Here is a 23,904-nt window from a genome sequence, read left to right as displayed (position 1 = left end):
GGCATATTTTGCACTTATAGCTTGTAATGTGTAGTTATGCCATCATCTATGAGAGCTTGTGTCTTTGTATATTGTTTTATACTTATATGTTGTTTAAAAAAAAAAAAAAATGTTAACCCATATTTTATTGACATTTAATTATTTGAGGAAGACCTACACAGACTTCACCTCAGTTTTCTTACAAAATAAAAACACTGTCTCTCTCGGGGATCCATCACTCCACGTCTCACGACACACACACACACACACACTTACTTTCTGTCATGCATGTACACACCACCGAGCTGTAGCGACTGATTTGTGTGAGAGAGCAGGAAAGGAGGTAAAGGACAGAAACACATCAGACTCATTAAAAGGGGATTTCACCGATTTTAAATGAGGTTTAAAGCGAAATGAATCGTTTGCAGTGCTGTCGTTCACCAGACTCTCCAGAGTTTCATGCCTCTACTACACCAGTGATGCACGACCCTCTTCCAGCCCCCCGGATGATTCATTAATGATTCAAAGTGACTCGTTAATGTGCGTTAGACTGTCATTTACCCGCAGCTGTATTTATTCACCTACTTCTTAATACTAACACACAGTGTACACAGCCGTGTACACGAATACACGCCTAATTTCCTGTGGAGGGCGGAAATGCTAGCTGTTCACTTTATATTAGTGACAGGGTGGGAGGGAATCCCCTTAAAATCCTGCTGGTCCTATAGAGGACCGAGTCCTGCTAACACACTCCTGCTCTTGACATTGTCGGATGGTGTAAAATACAGAAAACACTCTACTTTGGTAAAGTTTAAACCCATTCATCTTTATAAATACTATGTAGATAAATACTGTGTGTTTATCATCGATTAAAATGTGTGTTTGATATTTATGCCTACCTCTGATTTTAAATGTCTCTGAGTAAACAGACCTACTTCATATGGAAATTCCCATCCCACTGCTTCACCAGTTAGTCTGCTGGCTGCTTTAAATACTCTAAATAAATACTCAACTGAAAAGTCGTGCACAACAGCATGCACTGCATTTTAATTCTATCATCCACATCTGGTTCATCTGATAGTATCAGCTATATTAGCTATATAAGGTATTTTCTAGTAAGATTTTCACACTCAGTGATGCAAACGCCACGATTGGACTTTGTTCAGGACACGTGGCGATTTTTCTCCTCAGGGAATCGCACCGTGCTGTCGAGCTGTGATACCATAAGTATGGAAGTCGGATATTTAGTTAGGCTAAAAACATCATATCGTAGAAGAAATATGTTTAGAGGACATTAATCACTATATCAGAGAACATGTAAGGTAACAGACTTAATAAAGAGGAATGCAAATACAAATGTTTTTGTATTTTTACTTGAATACTTGAACATTTAAGTAAATATTAAGAGTAAGCGCAGATTGTATGAAGCGCCTGAAAAGAAAACAAAATATTAATATATATAATAATATATAATATATATTATATAATTAATATAATAATTAATATAATATGTGGATCCGCGCATGCGCAGAACCGCCAAGTGGGCCATACGGATGGGTAGCACAACTCCCCAGAGTTCGCGCAGACCTCCCCCTCCCCCCTCAACAGGACCGGGCTGTGACCGGGGTCGTGACACATCCTAGCCCCCCTGACGTCATCCTTGCAGAAAAAGTAAACAGCAACACTGTCAATAAAAAAAAAACAATAATAAAAACATTTATTTCCATTTATTTTAATCGTGAGTGAGCAATTAATGACGTGGACAATTTCACCCAATGGACCAATCAGGAGAGGTGACGTGTCAGGGGGGGGGGGGGTAGGATGTAGATAACTGTTGCTAATATTTGTTAGCGGTTTGTTAGCGGGGGGATAGGATGTGTCAGGACACCGGACCTGATCCCGGTTCGCGTTTTTGGGCTTTATCCAATGCGTCGTTTCGGTCGTAGTGACCGAGAGGCGAGGCTGACTCACTCAGTCCCCGGTCATTTCTAGTGAACACAGTGGGTCTCTACAGCAGCTGAATGAACCAAAGGGTCTAACAATCAGCGTTTCTTTAACTAAAAGGAAACTGATTGGACTCTCCCCGGAGAAACAGCAGCAGCTCTGCACAGTAAAACACAAAGACCCTTAATGCATTAACTTACTGCTGCCCACCACACAGCGGGAGGTCTGACTGCAGGTTAATGCAGACCTGGATGTGAAGCCCAGTCATTTCCCCCTCTTTTCTGATGAGAAACCTCTGTTGCTAACGCTGTACTGATCTATTGATTAGTAGATATTAAGTATTACTCCTATTCAGTAAACTAAACACAGTTCACCCCTGTTTATCGCAGCACTAATGAGACAATATGGGTCCAGCAGGTCGTCCAGATTTCTGGTTTATTGGGTGAAAGCTGAGCGCTCATATCCGCCAGTAAGATGCTGAGACCTCCGGCAAGGCAGGTCCGCTAGCTGAACTACCTCCAGTTTCAGACACACTCACACGACTGGGGTACAGAGGAGAGCACCGCATCCGGGTATTTTGGGTGAAAGCAGCCTTAATATTTTTTTTTATTAAATACAAAATCTTTGACAGTTTAGCAGCCTAAAATAAGAATACAGTCGGTGTCTAATTTTGAGGCTCTAATTTTTCTAAATTTTCTAAATCCGCGCATGCGCAGAACAGCTGTATGCCATTCCGATGGGTAGCACAACTCCCCAGAGCTCGCGCAGACCACCCCCCCCCTCCCCCCTCAACAGGACCGGGCTGTGAAGCAGCCTAAAATAAGAATAGGGTTGGAGTCAATGTCATTATTGCAGCGAATTCATTACGAGCTGATTTCCTTTAGTCTTACTGAAACTGTAACATCAGGGAACAGCAGGTAAAGCTGGATCACTTGCTACCTTTGTTTTAACAAAACACATCGAGCTAATTTAGTTAATTTAACCCTTTTGTTACAGTCGAACATTAAATAGGGGGTTTCTTTTGTTCTGTCCTTTTCAAACATTTAATACTTTGACTTTACAACCGCTGGCTTTAACATAATTAACCTTCCAGTGATGAAGTGTTGCTCTATTGATCGTGAAGAAAACTGCTCCCAGCTCGTCTCTCTGTGAATGGCCTTAGGCCACACATCTCTCCTTCTGCTGCCTGTCGCACCTAAAAAGATAAAAACTGCTTTTTATTGTTAAAAAGGTTAAAATGTGTCGCCCCAGGTTTTAGTCATGGTGTCGCTGGATCTCTGACCGGGTCTGATTTCACCCAAATGGGCCGTTACAGAGCCTGGCTGCAAACCTCCACTGTGAGGCTCATGGTGCTCTCTGGGGCTCCTCTGAGCTCCTCTGTGGGCTTGTTGAAGTGGTAGTCCTTACTTTTCTAATGAGCGACTCTATTCACCCTGTGTGCAGTGTGTGAACAGCATATGCTGGTAGTAATGTGTGTGTGTGTGTGTGTGTGTGTAACATATCCATGGGGTCTGGTGATTCGGACTACAGTAAGTAGAAAGTAAGGTAGGACATGACGTTGGGCGCAGGGCAGCACACGGGACGCCACTGCCCCACCGAGTCATGCCTGATTAAAAGTAACAGAAGCTTGGATGATGGGGATTCAATTCATTTGGTCTGATTTTAGCCATTAAATAGTGTGTATCACGCCAGTATCCAGCCAGAACAGCAACAAACAACCCCTGCTTCTGCCTCCAGAGGGGCAGTTCAGCGCAAAAGGCAAAAAGACCCCCAAAAAAGGCAACTTTTCACCGGTCTCGTGCTCGTCCGTGTCGGTATGTTAGAGCAGCGAGATCAGCAAACTGTGCTGGACTCCTACCCTCGGTTCCTCGCACCTGGTCCACAGAGCTGAAAAGCACATAGGGTCTTACCTACGTCATCATCTAATTAGCACTCAGCACTAAATAACGGTGGGAGGTCCAATCTGAAAGATTACGAGGCTCCTAAATCTCCCCACGAGCCGCTTCACCCGCTTCTTAATTTCTAATCAGGAATGAACACACCTGCAGACACAGCGCTCCCTGCTGCCAGAGAGGGTTTTAACACCAATTAACTCCTCGCTTTACCCTCACTGACACACACACACACACACACTCACCCCCCGATTCTACTGCCCCCTGCCACATTTCAGCGGTGGCTGCATAATAATTGGTGATATTCCCCCACGCGGAAGGCAGGGGTAAAGGTCACGCTCCACGCAGAAATGAATGAATAACAGAACAGGGACAGAGGGAGCACTGCTCTCCACAAACCCGGAATATCCCACTCTGAGATCCCGTCCTCTGTTCAGTTCTCTCTCTTCTGGGGAATGAACGTCTCCTTATAAAAAGATGAGCACGCTGATGGGTAATGCCATGCAGCTTAGTGTGATGGGTGGAGTAGGTCACCTGGTGGCAGTACAGGGTTAGTTAGTTGCTTAGTGTGCAGAGAGCATCCGTGCACAACGACTGTAGCAGAAAGCCAAATGAAAAAAACGTGAACATTTGATACCTTTACTTGAGTAATTTACAGTAATAATAACTACAAATGTCTACAAATACTCTTAACAAAAAAAAAAAAAAAAAAAAACGCGGGTAGGTGAACAGGATATAAAAAAAGTGTTTTATTTTTTTTAGTGTCTTTAAAAGTCTTTTTACTATTCCTTTGAACTATATTAAGTATTTTTACTTGAGTAGAAATTGTGAGCCGTGCTTCACCTTCATCTTCTTTATGTATGCTTTAGTAAATGCTCCTGAATGGCGCCTAACTAGGGGTTAAATGTCATATCGGAGGTGGGAAAGCTCTAATTTTTCGACGGGTGTGAAGTGGCTGACTGTGAATTTGAGTGTTAGAAGTTTGAGTGTTAAAATATACGATATAAAAGTTTTAAAATACATTTTGTTTTTCTCAAAAAAGTGATTTGGATCCTATGAACAGTTTAAGTGTGAGCAAGCTTGTTGTTTGCTCGCTCCTGCCTCTCTTCCCTATAGGTTAAATGAGCTGTCAATCACCGCCGAACACGCCTTTGACCACCAATCAGTCGCTGAGACGTATTGAAATGGGGCGGATTCTCTTATACCGCGCGAGAAGTGACTGCGCTTGTGTCGTGCTGATGTACTCGTACGGTGATGGTGATTTGCTGCTACTGTCTGTCTGTCTGTCTGGTAGCTTTGTCTGTTTCCTCTCGGTTCTCTCTTTTCTCACTTCGTTCCCGTTTGGATTGAGGACAGGTCACCCTGTGTAAGATCAGCTGTGTCGCTTGTTTGTCTCTGATGTTCTTGAATAGACTCTTTTATTTTGCCATGTTATTTTCTGACAGTCGCTTAACTCGTTCCAGTTGTCCCACCATCTGTTAACATGCATATCATTCTCCCTCAGTCATCTCTGGTGGGCCTTAAGCCTGGTCGTGGTGGATCCCCTGCCCATTAGTCCCTGCCCCTGCTCCCAACACACCTTCTAATTGAAAAGGCCTTCCTGAGTTGAAGGTAGTGGAGCTGAGTTTATCCTAAAACTTGCAAATTGACATGGTCCCTCATCAGGGATGAAATTGTGACTTTTTAAATGTATTATTAGTTTAATAAAGTAATAATGAAATCCTTCAACAGTGATTAGTAGTAATGATCTTTGAATGATAATTTTTGAAATGTAATTCAAATCTTTTGAAGACTAATGATTCTTTGAACACTGACTCTAATCCTTTAAAGCTATTCTAATCCATTAAACAGATTCTAATCTTTTTGAAAGTGATTTAAATAAAAGGAATAAATATTGAATTTGAATCTTTTGAAAAATAATTTAAATCAAACCAAATGTTTCACAGAATTCAAACTGAACATTTGGGTGCTGGATTAGAAGTTGCCTAAAAGCAGTTGAACTAAACAGTAAAGAGCCTGTTGCTTTATGTGTGCATGCAGGGAGTAAAATGTACATATTTAGCATGACTGATTTGCACTGTAGCTTTACTTGGTCATGATTAGCTGAGGTAACACATTTAGCAAATCTTTCCTTTAAGACAAGCTGGTAAAAGCCAGACGTGTTATAACTGCAAAGAGAAGAGCCATGGTTCAACATGGCAGAGGCTTATTACTGAGGGGGGAAATGAAATCACCCTGTATCCATGCATAGATAAGTGGCACTGTCAGTGCAGCGCAGCTAAGCACTGGTGTTATCAGATTCCTTTTAGACAGTATTATGTCGTTGAGTGACCCTGTTGCATCCTGCACACAGTGATGTCAAGCAGAAACAAGATCCTCAAACAATAACAGAGCCACTCCTCCTCTCAGATACCATGGCAACCTTATGAATATCATATCCATTAAACGCCTGCGCTGCTGTCAGAGTGAGAGGGGGGGAGGGACCACTGGGGTCTATTCTGTTGTCTCTCATTCAGCACACGCTAGTACAGAATAGAGACATTAACCAAATTAGCATGCCGTGCAGTGGGGGAGTTCCTCCTGACAGTAGCAGACAAAGACACCACCACCATCATCTCTGGGGAGCCAGACACAACACACACAGGGGGAGACGCACTGCCAGTCCAGAGCGAGCAGACTGCACTGATATCGTCACTGTTGGAACAAAGCCTTGCATTTCCTTTTTTTGTTGATGGAGGGGTTTGTTATCTGTCTACATATTGAGTCAGGTGAAAAAATAGCACACCCCATGAAAACCTTTGTCTTTGACATATTTAAACATGGATATTTAATCATTTCAAAAAGACAGAGATGGAGGCGATCTAACTAAACACATGAAACTGAAGAAATGTCTTTTAAAATCATTGGTTAAGTGTAATTAATAGAAATGCAATTTTTCATAGAGGAAAGCGGCTTTTGTTGGAGACTATATATCTTGTGGTTTTGGGCTAAACTTGTTGGCAGTCGTTTCGCATGTAAATTATTTTGTGGACAGTGAAACTGCTGATTTCTAATTGTTCTGGGATCGTTTAAAATCCCTTTTCAGACTCACTTGCATCTACAACCTCCTGACGGCCTCAGAGAGCTCCATGGTGATATCACTTACTTCAACAATCAAGAGCAAACCAATATGAACATGAAAGGTTTAAATACAACAGGCTCCTCCAAAATCCTCTCTAACAATGATCTAATCATCTGCAACGGACGTACTGCACCTGATTCTGGTATTAGGCATTGTAAGCATACAATGCACATAAGTCTACACCCTGACCTGTAGTATCTTGGTGTAGTTGTAAGACTGGCAGAACTAAAACTGAAAGACACTCAAAGACCCAAATTGATTTTTATCAATTTAATATATCAATATATAGAGATATTTATCAACAGCTCGATTTTCATACAAACGTGAGTGAGACCATTTTGGCATACAGTACAGATATTCCATGTTAAGTACAGTGTCACTAAGTTAAAAGCCACCCCCAAAAGAAACAAATAATAATAAAACTAAAAAAATCTACACAGACACAAACACAGAAAAAAGTAAAATACATAAACACAAACAAGGCACCAATAAATTAAACTGATAATTCTCTCTTTCAACAAAAAACACAATCTATTAAATAGAATTAAATATATCACAAATGCCTATTTCTGAATTGATTTACTGTTAAAAAGCTAATTAAATTAAAAAGACAGAAAAAATAAAATAAAAACACTTTGGCAGATTAATTTTAGTTACAATCAAGTAGTAAAGAAATCCAGAAATCTCTTGTGTACAAATAAATTCATATATGGTCTACACTCTCTCTTCTTCTCCAGGAGGCTAATATACATATCCTTTTAAAGAAATGTTCAAAACATTATCAAAAGTCTTGCTGTATGAAAACGTATTTACAAATCATGATTCAAACCCAGTGGACAGCTCCTGTCACCCCTTCCCCCCCATGTAATCATTTACACAGTGCAGAAGGATTCTCGAAAAAGTTTGTGCAACAAACAGTGTAGAAAATGTCTTGGGTACAGCAGTGGAATGGACGTGTTTGCTTGAATGAAAATAAAAGACCCCTTCCTCCAGCTTTCTGATTTTATACATTGACATATGAAGAAAATAAAAGGAAAAAAAGAAATATATTAGCCTGGACATTTCTTCAAGTAGTACACGATCTCACAAGGGAAATCAAAATGGAGGTCATTATATCCACAGATCACAAAGCGAACCGATAGGAATGTCACCAGGGTGAGGAGGACCAAGCTTTACAGGTAAGTCACCAGATATACCTTTAACAAGTCAAATCATTTGGGAGGGCTTTGCTCTTGAAGTCCATGACACTGAGGAGGGAGTGCTGTACAGTTCCAGGAGAGCATCTGGCTCATTTGTCCAGTTTGTCCCGTGTGTTTTGTTTATTCATTTTTTCCCCCCATATGGAGGAAAAGCTAGCCCTTTCAAACACAACATACTTTGTGGGGCCATGAGGAGGATGCATACGAGTTGAGAATGAGTAGATGGTGAGAAGGTTGGAGATGGTTAAAAATGGATGTTAGTCACAATGGCTAGAGATGGAGAAGCAGCACGGTGCAACCCTGCACTGCACCATAGGACGGCAGGGATCACCATTATATATGCATAGAGTAAGAATGCAGAAAGGTCGCTAAAGCACTGGTAGCTGTCTACAGAGAGGTTGAGTATCAGCTGACAGACACGAAAAGCTTCTTTTTAAAAAACTTTATGGGACTGCGCAATTAATTGCGCTCAAGAACGTGTGTACATATCCCATACTTCTAGAACTCATCTAGTCTTCAAAAACCTTGATACCTAGAGTGCTGGAAGCATCAGAGCATCCCTTTAAAAGTGTTTGAAGATGAGCGATCGCAGCACCTGATAAAACCCATGAAGTTATGGAGTCATGGTGACTTAGAAAAGGACGTTTGTGCAGAACTCTGACCTCTAAAAGCAGAAACACTAACTGTATACATATATGTACACATACAAAAAACACAAAAAACACCCAGACCTAGTCTGGATAAAGACAAATAGTACCCTGTATTGCTCGTCTGAGATTCGTAAGAATCTGAGACCTATGTGGTTCACATTATTAGACCTGGTGTCAAAGAAGTAGCTGAAGTAAGTTATGCAACATCGGAACAATACAAATCTAGTCTATTACTGTAGCAATGTTACAAAATGTCTTTTACTATCAAACAAGTTTCGGTTGGAATATTTCAAATCGTCGCTGTCGTAACAAAACATTGTTTCAACTGTTCAGGAGAAGGAAAATCCTAAACTCGAATGCATGTCTATGTAACAGTATTCTGGGACTTCGCGCGACATGTTCACGCAATGTAAAGCGCAGCTGGCATTTTAAAAAAAAGAAAGAAAAAGAAAAAAGACATAAGAAGCGTTTTGATATGACAGCGACAAATAAGCTTCCTACACTGTGTTCCAAACAGGTCCACATGAAACAGCACCGCCTGTGAACAGTGACTGATTCCTACAAAAGCAAACTATGATAAGGACACATCTGCCAGCTTCAGATCAACACTGCCATCCACAAAGATGGAAAGCTGCAAGAATAACGAAAGTGGGGGGCCCATGCCAGCATAGCCAGCCTGGATCCTACACTAAAGCAAAACACACAACCCAGCACAATTAGAGAGCATGGTTCATATGCACCCACCTCCCTCTCTCCCGCTCTCCTACAATTCATGCCGAAAGAACCTTGACCGGCTGACTCCTACACTAGTACACATACAGCAGCTTATTGGAGGAGTTCTCTTTGAAACATCGAAGATGTTGTACAAGCTCTGTTTTACTAGACATGTCACAGGAGAGAATAGCAGAGGGGGTCGAGAACAAACAGGCACTCCAGATGCAAGGCCACCCACACACTGCGCACCACAACACACACACACACACATGATGAGGAGTCACCAGTCTCACATACCCTGTTTGCCAATCGCTTAAAGATCGCTTTAAGAAATCTTTAAAAAAAAATTATAATAAAAAAAAAACTTTACATGATTTTTCACAAAAATGTGAAGTCCTGTTTTAACCTAGCAGGAAACCTCTTTGATCAATCACAGATCAAACCAATTTGCTCTTAGCATATCAAGGTAATTATGAGAAGATTTTGTCATGCATGGCTCAAGCATGACAGCATGGCTCAAACATGCGTAGGTCTTCCAAAGACACTTTGAAGAGTTTCTATACATATAGCAGTTTGCCAACTTGACTCTCTTAATTACAGGCCTTCATTACATTATCAGGACAGATTTGTCTCTGATAATCTGTCTCTTACAGGTGTCCAATCAGCTGAGCAGCATCCCAGAGATGAAGTGGTACAGAGATAAATGACCACTCATTCATCTTGTGGACTGTACCGGATGGGTTCAACATGAAGGACCTGGATATGAACAGGAAGCTCATACGCCTGGCTCAAAGAACAGAGTTCGAGAATATAATCTGTGATTAATCTTTTGGACAATTTAGTCCTCCCACAGGGTAATTTGTGTCATTTTCAGTATGCTGAATATTACAGTGAAACTTGAGGCAGGAGGAGGACTGTGCTTCACTGATGATTTTCTAATGATCAGCCGTAATATGCTCCAGTGCTTGGTCAACTCGGTGCACAATAATTTAGAACTGAAATTCTAGCAGTAAAATACAAAACAAAATCGCACACTTGAATTGGTAATGAAAACTTATGCAGGAGATGCAAGTCTGCTTTTATCCCTGCTGATGATGAGGATGGGAAGAGCTCAGGAATAGCGAGCTTTGGGACATGGAAGACCCAGTGCTGGTGTGCTGAAAAAAAGAGACGCATGTACAGTAGAAGAAACTGTCTTCCGTTCCTTCCCTGCTCCACATCCTCATTCGACAGGTTAAATAATCATGAAGGATTGCGCCTGGATCCATTATGTATGGAAGACATCTAAGTACAGTTGATGTGGTACTGGAAGATTGCTGACATTACCTCTTATGATTTGCTCACTGGTTACCTGGTCCTGTTTAAACTGATGCACCATGAATTTTTTCAGGTGTAGAAGATACAGCTTGAGACCAAGCATCTTAAGACTGTCAGACTCTTAAATACATTATATATGTAAATTCCATGCCCTCCATCACCATTCAGTGTCTATGGACAATTCTATTCATGCCAATAGGGCAGATTAGGGCAGATTAGCCACCCTCCCCTCTCCTGAGCTGTGTCCCGCAGTTTGCTGTGTTATTGCCCTCCGGCACAGTCATGCCCGCGAGGAGACCCACTTCTGCCTTCACGGCTCAGCCCCAAACAGGCTTAGCATGTTTACATCAGCCAAAAAACAAAAAACTAATTAATAAAACACAGCAGGCCATTCCTGCGGTGCATGCTGCAGCAGCCTCCATCAGGAGATTAAGTAGTACATGTCTGTAAGGTTAGTCATCATGAAGCAGCATTCACTACCACTGTTCTATGGGCAGATGCAGTAGTAAGAGTAGCGCTATAAGAAGCTAAAAGGAAGTAGAGGTTATTGTTAGTCTGTAACTACTGCTGATTCTGAATGAAATAGGCTATAGGCAGACACAGACACTAAGACAAACCCAGTTTGTCCGGTAGCACTCAGTCATGGAGAGCGAGTGTGTGTGAGAATGTGTCCTCTGCTCTCTCTCTCTGTGCATCCCTGTGTAGTGCTGCAGTCTCCCCAAGAGACCACGGGCCCGAGACGAGAGGATGGATGGACACAGGGAGGGGGGAGGGGAGGAGGGGAGGAGAAAACGGCCTCAGGGGAATCCATCATCCTCCATACTGAGCGCCACGCGCTGCAGAGAGCAGATAAAAAAACACAAACAAAAGAAATACTGTTACGTACACACACACAGTGCTAGAGAGAGGGTGGAGGAAGGAAAGAAGGAAGGAAGGAGAGAAAGAAAGAAATAGGAAAAAAGGGGAAAAAAGAAATTGTAAAGAAATATAAATATACAGAGAGAGAAGGGGAGAGCGTGTCTGTGTGTTGGGGCAAACCAGTGGAAGACGAGTCACAGGCTTAGAGACTTCCAATAGGCAGAGCCCCCCAGCACATCTCCACTGGAGGGAATCCTGTTCTGCTGTTCAGTCACCGAGACAGCAATCCTATAGCCCTAGTCCCACTGACAGCTCTATCTCAGCTCCGACTCTGCTCAGAATCCCCCTTTACTGGGCTTTAGAGCTAAGACTACAGTCATGTTGACACTGGAGCCTTCCTCCCTGTCCCTGTTCATCTTACCATATCCGACTGGCAAGAGCTGCAATCCTATCACTCAGTCTAAAAGTCTTAATGACACCTTTACATCTCCTTCTTCCTTCCTTGCAAAGTTCAAGTCAGGCTTTCAATTACTAAGATACTATCAAAGTATGTATGAATGAACCATAACATCCAACCAAATACACACCAACACCTACAGAAAAGAAACAAACAACGAAAACATTTCCTCAAAAAGATTGTCCAGTCATCTAAGGTGCTCATTACCCATCCCTACCTCAGTCACACTGAATAAACAAAGCAACTCAAGTGCTCCAGGAGGATCACCACATCCAAGTTATCAAACATCAAACAAGAAATATCATGCTCAGACACGTACCGCCACAGAACCAAACAAAGAACCAAATGCTATGCTTCTGAATGGAAGCACAACAGGACTGTGATTCAGTTCCAACACACAATGTATGAATGACAATGTATGTTGTGAGGTGTGAATAGAAAATATTCTCTTATGTGGTGGATGAAGGATGGGGCCAGAATGTGTACTTGTGTGACTGTGTGTGTGTGTGTATCAGAAATATGAGAATGTGCGTATCTAGTGCTGCAGCATGGTCTCCTCTCCTAAAACCGCATGTGCTGGCCATGCCCGGCTTGGCCCTGGTCTCTTTTTGCACCCACTAAGCCACCTTCCCTACCTTCACTTGGTGCTTGTTAACATGGGCGCCCCTGAGTACCAGTGAGCTGCAGGATCAGGAATGCTGCCCCCTAGGGGCAGGGCTATGAAGGGCTGTCTGGCGCTACCACTCACGGCTGGGTAGACGTGGCCGATCTGCTCGCTGCGGCCGATGTGGATCTCATCGTCGTCCTCGTCTTCTGTGGTCTTGCGATACACTGGGTTGTCGAAGTTCATGCTCTTGGTGTTCCGCCGCCTCCAGTTGCGCCAAACCAGGTAGCCTCCGGTACACAGCAGGCCGATGACCACTGTGGCAAGGATAGGAACTGCATGCGTTTAACACACAGCCGACAGACACGGCGAGGGCGTTAACACAGCCAGAGGACACTGAGCAGCGCTTTATGACCCACACACACACACACTCAAAACACGCAGCAGCTTGGCATACATGACTCAAAGTGTTTGAGTTTTGGTTTCAGCGTTTTTGTGACTGGACAGCTTAAAGATGTTTAAAGAGTAAAGATATATATATATATATATATATATATATATATATATATATATATATATATATATATATATATTTCAGTGTTTTTTTCTAAACAAATCTTGATCTACTGCATCTGTGTTGTATCATCATAAACTTGAAGATTTTCTAGTATCCACCCTTCAAATGGAGCAGCATTTCTCAACCTTGGTCCTGGAGACACCCTGCAACTCTGAAGGGCTTTTAATGACCTAATTAGGTGTGTTGCCAGCAGAAAATGCACTTAAATGTGAAGTGTCAAGTGAAGTTTCTTTAGACATTTAAAGGTTCTTTACACTTACACATCTGTATTACAAACATGGTTATTTATGGAACCTAATGGCATCGCTCAAAGAACCATTTCAAGCACCTGTATTTTAAAGAGTGTACTCTAAAAGAGTTAACTAGTAACAAATGACCACAGATTCTTCCCTCTGGGTGAAGTAACACTCGTTAATGTTTCCAGCTTAATTAATGAATATTTGTGCTGGAAAATATCACTGCAAAACATTTTAGCAAATTAATTAATCTTAAATGTAACCTAAATGTCTTTTTCTCATTCCGAATTTGCAGTAATGAACTTATTTCTAGACATTTTGTATTAAATTAAATTACTGTATCTAGTCTTATTTGACTGGCAAATTATGCTAACGCAGATCTATTTTGTTTTTTTTTCCAGGAAATAAACAAATTTATATTAATAGAATTTGTATAAAAATAAGTTAATTATAATAATACTCTTAACAATGTCAAAATGAACATTTATATATTTATATATTATGTTCATTAAAGTGTTCTACATAAATACATACATATGCTTCACATTAGCATTTATTTCGAGATTTTAGTCTCTACTCAAAGCTACTTATTATAAGTATAGTTTCTACCAAACTGAACTAAGTGACATTACACCACAGATACAGAAGATAGAGATCCCACTGAAGAATATTCAGATTAATTCTACCAATAAAAACTGTACAAAAATAGAATTCCTAGAATAAGTGGTCAAAGAGTTTCTGAAACTAGAGTTTAGAAAAAAGAAGTGCCAGCGCTGCAAACAGGCATGCACATTCACTATGGCTTTGTGGGAAAGGGGGGCTGCATGCTGGAGGCCCTGAAGGCACAGAAAGAGAGAGATGAGAGTGGGCTCTGTGTGTTTATGTGTGGGGGGCTGCAGTACATTGCTATTCAGGGGGAAGCGATAACCATGCTTGGCTACACTGCGGCGGCTGGCTAGGCCCTTTCCTAATTTAAAAGATCAGCAGTGCCCGTGTTAGTCCCCTGGAAGTTCCCCCTTAATTGCTCTTTTGTCTGAGGGACACGTGAGACCTCCTCATGATGTGTTTTTCTCTTTTCCCCCATTCCTATAGACCTGCTTCACACAGCTAGAATGCAGCTTCTGTCTAGCCATCTGTTTCCAGCCTACAATAATCAAAAAGATAAGAAAAGAGCTGAAAGACTAAAGCTGCTGTAGTATTGTTTTTAGAGGAATGATATTTCACTTTCAGTGACCAAACTACATGCTCAAATTAAAGATAGAAATTAATGCATTAGTGTCAAGTAATAGAGCACCAACACTCTGTATCAATTAGTTTTGTTAACCGAACAGTAGACCTCTGACCTCAGTTAGAACTTGGAAATGTAGATTGGAAAAAAAGTTTATCTTGGCTGAGCAATTCATGATCAGGACCTTAGAGCTCTGAGTAGCTTGCAAATAGGTAGCTTAAGTGTCACAGTATGGTTTCTCAACACTAACTGCGAATTTAATTAGAAACTAAGCATAATGCTGTTTATTTGGATTTAGTGGAACACATATACATTGTATATAATGTAATGTTCTTGAAGTATCCTAATATGTATGCAATATCACTATAGAATAAGCCCCCTCACACACACACACAGCGAGACAGTAGGCGATAGTTTTTGTCTCACTTTTTTATCTCTCCAGTTGAAACAGTGAACTCCTACTATTGGATCATTTTGAAAGATAAAAAAAACTCCTTCACGTCAAGGACAGTGCAGTTGGAAGAGAACTAAAGTGAAATCCAATCTTCACTTTAATGACAATGTAATGCATGCACAAAATTTCCCTTTGAAAAGTCCAAAGCAGCCATTTAAAATGATTATAGACCAGCAATGTACAGACTTATTGCACTACAGCTGATGACAGCTTCTTATGAATGGCTACTTAGAACGCTCCGGAAGGAAATGTCACTAAAGCATGTGGGATACACAGAGCAAAGGCAGGAGATTTGCAGGGGTGAAATAGAACCACAAGCTGGATTTACACTGAGGATCAATACGTACCTATAGGGATGACAATACCAAGAACTGCCACAGTTATGTTGTTACCCAGGAGGAAGTGATCACTTGCTGCTGCAGACAGAGAGCGAGAGAGTGAGTAAGAGTGTGCTATTGGCGCTGTTGGTTTTGGGAGGGTGGGGCGGGGGCAGTCATATCATTATGCCTTAACTGATGGGAGCACTCATTATCTACAGCCTAATTGACTCATAACTCTGAATTTATGTAAAAAGCATTACACTGTGCACAGTCCCAGCAATCAAGTATGCCTACTTTTATTACAGTGAAAACAGGATGACACATTAACAGCACAGGAAGGACAAAGTAGAGCAATTTAGAGGTTGAGGTAAGAGCAGGTCGTTAATTTTGTCCGCTCTGTCGGACAGCTGCATCCTTCCCCTCACTCCACAAAGTGCAGCAGCCATTTGCTTTGGCAAAATCCCAAAATCTCAATCTCTTGGTCACACCACATCTTTTTACACACACACAGTTACTGTGGGATGGTTATTCCCATTCCTCTCTCCTAAGTTAGCTTTTTGCAAAACACAGATGCCCAGCAAATAATTCCCTCAATTAGAACATGTAGTCACCATTAGCTAAAGCGCAATTAGTGTCTGATAATGGAGTCTGAGCTCAGAGATTAAGACAACTAGAGGGGACGACACAAGCATACCGATAAAGCCTGATAAGCCTACTAGAAAGTGCTTGGCATATGAAAACGCGTACAGAGTAAAGGATATACTATATTCAGGGCATAGAAGAGGTTACTACACAATTACTCAGAATTTAGAACTGAGATAGGTGGATGCAAAAACTTTTTTTAATATAGTTTTTTTTATAGTTTTTCACTATTCATTTGGCCTTTCTCCCCCATATTCTCAGCCTTAGGATTACAGCACATTTATAACAGTTGTAACATCATTTCAACAATCCACATATTATTCACACACTTGGTCCTTCATGCCATGTTCCACATTGTTAAGCATATGATACTCTTCATCCTACTAAATTGTAAGAGAGTGATGGTTTAGAGTAGGGACTAGATGTCATTTTCAATCAATAAATGTATTAAATGTATTATCAAAATTTCAACAGTTACTGCATACAGAATCTCTGAGGCAGCCTTTTCTGCATCTTAATTTTACTGATGGAGGCAGTCCCTGTCCTGCTGGGTCCAGTCATCAGTGTAGCAGGGTAGGACCACTTACCAGGGCAGGGGTGGAGGGGATGAGAGGGGAGTGCAGGGGAACAGGGCCCAGGGCAGTGTTCATCAGTCAAGCCTGGCTGCTCCTCTCACTCCACTGCCTGTCCTAATTCAGCACAGAGGCATGCTGCTACCTACAACTACCGCCACAGCCTAATCTATCACCCTCAAGTGGCCCAAGCACTGCTCAGCAAGCAAATTCTCCCACACACATTAACTTTCAGAAGCAGTGGACTCTCTTCTGCTGCTGCAGGGAACGCAGCTCAGTCAGGAACTCGATCTCATTTCCATATCTAATGTACAGAACAAGTTGGAGGTTTGTTTAACTTCAGGCGAGAAAAAGAGGGGAAATGGAATCATACAAACACACTTAGAGGCAAACAGCACAAAGACAAATACTGAGACATGCTTTCACTACATATTCATCTGCACACACATTTGTTTTTACCCCTTGTAGGGATCACATACAGAAGATTGTTTTTCAATCTTCACCCATAAGCTACAAGCTGTAACAAAAGACTGTTGCTTGGTTAGTTTGCTTCTTGTTGATTTATCCACAGGTCTTCCATGAGCACTGTCAAGCAATTCGCTAGTGCTAGCGTTTGTGAAAAACACCTTACCAGCATTATGAACATTGATTTTCTCTGGTAGTTATGAAGTTACAATTTGAAAACACACATACACACATATACACTCACCACGGTGTGAGAGGTTTGTGTTTTCTCCCCTCGCCCCGTTGCTCTGGGATACGGTGGTGGTGATAGTAGTCTGACTGCTGTCTGCAGGTCTCTGGGTGGATGCATGCAGTTGCCAGGGTTGTGTGGTGCTGGTCTGGGTGCTGCTTGTAGTGGAGGACGAAGTTGGAGATGAATGCGTTGTAGTAGAAGGCTGTGTGGTCGATGCAAGTGGAGGTATGGTGCTGTGTGTGGTTGTATGAGTAGATGTGATAACAGCAGTCGTCGTGATTAGAGTAGTAGAAGTGGCAGTACTGCTCGTGGTACTGGTGGTAGTAGTAGTGGTCATAGGAGAGGTAGTAGAGACAGGAGTGGTGGTTGTAGGCTCTATCATGGTAGTCGTGGAGGGTGTAGTAGTTGTAGTCTTGGGCTTGACCACTGGAGAAAGCAGGAATGGGGGATAGGTATGTGAGTTTAATGTATTTGCTTGCTTCATGTTTCGTTTTTAAGTTAAAATTCAAGCAAAAAAAGAATGTCAACAAACCACTTCACAAACACTTTCTGAATGCAAATGCACTTAAATTAGTAATCGGTCAGCATGGCCGCTATGTACAACTCTAAATTCTGTGCAGACGCACACTCATGTTTCTCAGAGGCTGCACTGCAGGCAGTCAGATGGCCTGGATTTGTTCTTTATCTTTCTTCCTGAAAGGCAAATTGTCAACTCTGCAATTCCCACCCCAACTCCACAGCATCACTGCAGTGCCCAAAAAACTCCTCTCCTCGCTCAGCCCACGTTTTTTCCTCCTCTATCTGATGTCTGACTGAGAGTGAATAACACTGACTAATAGCGTGTCTGCAATTTGGAGCTAGTAGCTGTCAGAGCTGTCAGATAAATCAGAATAACAGAATGGTGGAGGTATCACTTTAATAACATTTCCATTTGATGACAAAAAATGAAAGAGTCAAAGACTAAAAGCTCAAAGTGTGAACAAAGAGTAAAAAAAAATTTTGTTTTAATTAGCTAAACTTTTTGGACATTACCATTTCAAAGAAATCTATCAGTAACCAATGTTGATGGATCTAAATAAAAAAGCTAATACAGCTAACACAGTCTTCTGTCTTTCTAATCTGTGCCCCACATGAAATGCTGTTAACATGTGTTTCGTAGCTGGATAATATGTGGATGTAGAGATCCACACTCTCACTAAAATGCGTTCCCAGTGTGACCAGATGAGAATTTTTTGGGCGTGTTTACACTTGGCTTTTCCTGTGGTTAAGTGAAATTTGAACATGATCTGACCAAAAATCCATGTTAATGCAAGGTGTCAATAGAATCCATCCCCATGATGAATAGACACAGAAAAGAGTAAAACATTATTGTCATAATTGTGGAAACCGTTTGTTCTGTTTACATGCCAAGGAGAAGACCGGAAAAGAGGACATCGACTTGCATTCAAAACTCAAGCTGTATACCAGATAAAGAGACTCAACTGACGTGAAGTAGCTACTTTGCTCCTTTGATTCTTTTTCAAAATATTTTCATATTTTTTTTGTTTCTTTATTTACAATGCTTTGCACTCTTTCACTTGTACTCCTTTACAAAAGATGCAAAGTGTAACCATAGTAACAGACACTTTGATGATAAAGGGTGCAATAAAGGGTTTGTTCCTGTGTGCATGAAATTGTGATGAAGATTGGATTGGGTTGAAACAAAAGTTACACAAATTCAACTCTGGCTGTTCAGACAGAGGTACTGGATATATATCGGATTAATTACCACATATGTAAGTGGCCAAATATAATATAATATATATAAATAATATTAATTTAAAATGTTTCTTTACTGTTCACACTGCAATGCAAATAACCTAATCTGTGCCCCATATGAAATGAACAATAGTAAACTGATACACTAAGCTACTAATACCTGCAACGCAAATGATAATACACTGGCTATGATAAAATGAACAAAAAGCATTTAACTGGACACCTAGATACTTTGAGAAAACAATACACTGTGTGTTCCTTTAAAACCTTTTTTATTTGAGAGCAGCCTCACATCAGGCTCTTCGATGTGCTTACCTGTGACGCAGCGGCGCATGTCCGGACCCAGCTCTGCATCATCGGGGCAGGCGCAGGTGTACTTGGGTGAGTGTTCGGTTATCTGAGGAGCTTTAAGACACAGGTATTCACAGCCTCCGTTGGGTAGACTCCCCATGTTACAGCTATCTGGAGCTGGGAAAGAAAAAATCCAGAGCATGTGCTAATTGTATTAGCCTTGGGAACTGTGCGCTCAGCACTGTTAGCATAAGAGAGCACATCATTAAACATCAGCATAAAAGAGCTGGAGTGGTAGCAGGAATATGGAGAAAGTATAAAGGCCACCGTTACAGCAACTCTGTGCTTAAATAAACAGTTTGCTGGCACCGCTGGCAGTGCCGCAATGTAATTCAGCCGCTAAATGTTCTTAGCAATCTGTGTGAGATATAGCTGACCCTTTTGAGGGTTCCTTATTCTTTTCACAGGGCTCTCAGGACTGAGTTACAACAAAGAGGCTTTCATCTGCACAGAGACCTTGCAGGGTTTGATTGCTTTGAAAGCAGTTAAATATAGTCAGGCAAAATCCTCAGAGAAAGTGTGGTAATGAAGAGATTCCATCTAAATCCATCAGCTTCACAGCATTCAGAATATGAAAACAGAAAACTTTCACACCCTCCCTCAGCATTGATATGCCAGCATACAGACAAGCACACACACCCTGTCACACTAAAACATACTGTACCATCAAAGTGTGAGAGGAAGTGAGTGATAAAAGAGAGAAACAAGAGAGACGGTGGAAGCAGCACGAGATTCAAATTCGGAAATACGCAAACAGTAAATCCTCCTTTTATCCGCAAAAGGAGGAAGGGAAATATGAGCATTACTTTATTTTGCACTGAGCTGTGTGTGCGTTCTTATTGAGTAATATTTCAGGAGGAGGCTCTGCTCTTCATTAAGTATTCCCCGTGTACGGGCTGTGGTCCATGAATATTACACCCTGATCTACCAGAACACACATGGGTGAAAGGGCTGAATTGTATATTCATTCACTGATAGAGTGTTACTGCTATTAAACATGCACTCATAAAGCAACTGTAGGCAAATGCCGGTATCCTATAGTTTTTATGTACTTCTCTGCAGATACTGACACATATATTGGGACTAGCTCTACCTTGATTAGCATTGTGGAGAAACATATTTATATTGTTACTATAGCAACCGATACATGCAGTAAAATGAATAAAACTTTTATTTGTGCATTTATGACAGAAACAGGCACTGTACAGTGTCTGAGGAGCAGATGAAAATAAATAGGATTCAAATGCTGCTCTCTATTTCTTACTGTCGCACTTTGGCTTATACACATGTGCACAGAGCACAGAGTTTACACTTTTGTTGTGGATTATCAAGTCTAAAACAGTAATCCAAAGTGCACATCAGCATAAAAACAACAGTAGAATAATGAAAGGCTAGAACAGTTAATGAGTTTGCCGAATTTAGAAATTCTGATAAATACAACATCCGGAAATGTCTGATAAAAACCTGTTTGTCAGTAATCAGTGAGCTCTAGCGAGGGGACAGTGAGTCAGACCTTTGGGTTGCCGAAGCTCATGGAATACCACTACATCCAGGGGATTGTTGAGGTGCTGTGCCAGCATGGCCACATCGTGCCCCGTCAGTCGGTTAACGCTGTAGATGGCTTCATCCTCCAGGTCTGTCCAATACACTCGGTCCTGCAGAAAAATGGAAGTCAATGTAAAAAGATTGGCTTCCAAGTCATTCTGGAGCATGTCTATTGGACTATTTATCATGAAAGTATGTAACAAAAATGGAGATACAAGGTTTTAGCATGACAGCATCAATATTCCTATGAATTCTACTAATCTAATGCAGTGGTTTCTTGAAAGTAAAAAATTTCTTGATTGTATATTACTAAGTAAAATACATCAACTGATGTCATTAGCACCAGACTAGCCCCAGGCTAGAACTGCAGTACAAATAAGAGAAATTATAGAGCTTTTTCATACAGGGCACAGGTGCTTTGATTAGAAACATCAAGAGAGCAGACAGGAAAGAATGGACACAGGGGGGTGGAATGCAGGGGAAATGATGGGAATGCAGGCACCTAGCAGAAGATGCTGCAATCAGGGAAAAAACACAATACAGAGGGACACACAGTGGTTCAAAATTAATAAGAAGAGTGAAAGAATGTGTGTGTGTGTGCGTGAGTGCTGCGTGTGTGTGCGTGAGTGCTGTGTGTGTGATGGTCAGGAGTGTATGTCTGAGTGTGAGACAGAGAATGAGAAAGAGGCTCCATAGTAAAAATCTTTTTGATCACGCCACAAGTTTTTCATCAGTCTAATTAGAGCTTATGCTGCTATCTCTTACTCACATCTACAAGAGTCTCTCATGCCTGTCTGAGAAACAACACCTCCTCTGCCATTCTCTCCTATTCTATTTGTCTCTTTCTGTCTTTCTCTCTCGCTCTCATCTGAGATACCACAAACCCGAGCACAGACGGGGCTGTTACTATGACTACCAGACATTCACACCATTTTTTTATTTTTTTTTGCAGAGGATTTGGAAGTAGATGATCCGGGCAGCGTGAGGGAGTATGAATGAAAACGAGGCTGAGAGACACACTCTCAACTCAGGACGCCTGCTCAGAGCCCCTGTATTAGAAGTTGTTTACCAGGGGCTGCTTTTGGAAAGGTCAACGCTGTGCATCCCTCTGGAGCTTCAGCAGGTGCTGCTCTCAATGACTGATCAGCGGGACTCTCTTCATCACACTTCAAATGAAGCCTTGGCCTACCACTGAGAAAAAAAAATCTCACTCTCATCCTCTCATGAATGCAGGATTAACCTTTGCTAGGAAAGTCAGCTTTTAATTAAGATCCAGATCCTTCAGCTTTTTACTACAGGACTAAAAATCTACTGGTGATGCAAGGCAGAGGCAAATCACTGGAAGGTGCTTGTACCAGTAACCACCCTGAGACAGAACTAATATAGGGTATGTATGTTGTCAATGTTATATCAAACTTTGTAAATCTATTGTTTTCTTTTTTGCAATGTGTAAAAACTCAGATTTCCTTCTAATTGTATGAACATTGAATGACTAGTGTACCAAACAGAAATGCATACCAATTCATTCAATGCATTTTACAAATATAAAAAACAAATATCAGACAACATATTAATTCAGAAATGAATGGAATGTGGATGAAATTATTACTAAATGTCATACAAAATGTTTAGTGTTTATTTTTATTCTGTATAGATAAAATGTTTTTTAAACACATTTATTTCTTTGCATTAAGTCTGTAGAGCTTCTTGACATCCGGCTCCTGCATGTCAGTGAAGAATCATGGGTTAGCTAGCTGACCATGAGAATTAATTGAGGGAATAAAAAAGGAACTTGCTAAATATCCCTAGTGCTTTTCTGACTTTCTTTATTTCTGATGATGTCTTGTTCCTCCAATCGGGTCTGTGTATCAACATAGGGTGTGTTTCAGGTTTTTGAGTTTGTACTAACTTAATATAAAATGGCTGAATATAATAAATATAAATATCCTTTGTCAAATTCCACTTTATGTTGATATTCTTTCCTTCCTTTAAATGCAGATAGCATCCCCTTTTGGAGAGACAGTAATTTGAATGAACCAGAATTTGAACTGGAACACAGTAAAACAGACTACTGTAAATAACCAAATGTTTTTATTGTTACTGAACATATGGCAAAAAAAATGTCAAAATGCTGTTTCACATTTATTTTTAAGAAAAGATAAACTGGTATTTGAAGAGAAAATGTTGACAGTGGACTCAACTCAACAGGGATTGTAACATATCTTTCTCATCTGCAAAACATTAAAAACTAAAGACTGTCAAAACCAGCAGGAACACTTGTTATCGATAGAATACCTCTTCACTGCTGCAAATCTTCAACAGGGTACGACCCAGTGGAGAACTTTAGCAGTAGTTTAGGAGCAGCCTCAAGGGTGCATCCGCAGCATGGCACCTCATTTCTCAAGTATGAAGGACAAAAGTTTAAAAAAGAGGAAAACACATTGTTTCCTTTTTTGCAGGGCTTGGCCCCTGGGTGCCCCTGTGCTGAGCAGGCTCATCGACTGGCCTGTCGGGGGCAGAGGCTGATGTATGGCCTGGGCTGAGTCCTGCCTCACAGCTTCTCTGGAGCTGCTTGCCTGTAAAGGCTTTTTAATTTGGTTTGTGTCTTTAGCTGCTGCCAACAACCCAAGGCCATTCATCTACTGGGCTGCGGTGCTCTCCCAGTGAGCAACAACATTTCAAACCACTGCATGCTGTTCACAATGAGCGTGTGTGTGTATATGTGTGTGTGCGTGTGCCAGTATACTGTGGATATTTTGTATTTGAGAGATTGAAAGCAAAAGAGTGAA

General features: G+C 41.2%; 1 protein-coding gene across 10 annotated transcripts in view; it reads right to left on the bottom strand.

Moving 5' to 3' along the window:
* Positions 1-7,191: 7,191 nt before the first annotated feature.
* The window catches only part of lrp8 (low density lipoprotein receptor-related protein 8, apolipoprotein e receptor), a 136,676-nt gene continuing 119,963 nt past the window's right edge, over positions 7,192-23,904 (bottom strand). For 2 of the 10 annotated variants that reach the window (XM_072684330.1, XM_072684332.1), the window contains exons 14-19: positions 21,084-21,225; positions 19,535-19,687; positions 17,474-17,887; positions 15,578-15,646; positions 12,880-13,070; positions 7,192-11,652 (exon numbers count right to left, since the gene is read on the bottom strand). In XM_072684330.1, coding sequence (XP_072540431.1) covers positions 11,614-11,652; positions 12,880-13,070; positions 15,578-15,646; positions 17,474-17,887; positions 19,535-19,687; positions 21,084-21,225 — 1,008 coding nt within the window. In that variant the 3' untranslated portion in view covers positions 7,192-11,613. Of the gene's footprint in view, positions 13,071-15,577; positions 15,647-17,473; positions 17,888-19,534; positions 19,688-21,083; positions 21,226-23,904 lie in introns of all 10 variants that reach the window. The other 8 variants (XM_072684331.1, XM_072684334.1, XM_072684324.1 and 5 more) reach the window with 5 other exon arrangements.

The sequence above is a fragment of the Salminus brasiliensis genome, chromosome 7, assembly GCF_030463535.1.
Source record: "Salminus brasiliensis chromosome 7, fSalBra1.hap2, whole genome shotgun sequence".
NCBI classification, from domain to species: domain Eukaryota; kingdom Metazoa; phylum Chordata; class Actinopteri; order Characiformes; family Bryconidae; genus Salminus; species Salminus brasiliensis.
The sequence above is the reverse complement of the archived record's forward strand: the minus strand, read 5'-3'. Positions and strand labels throughout refer to the sequence as shown.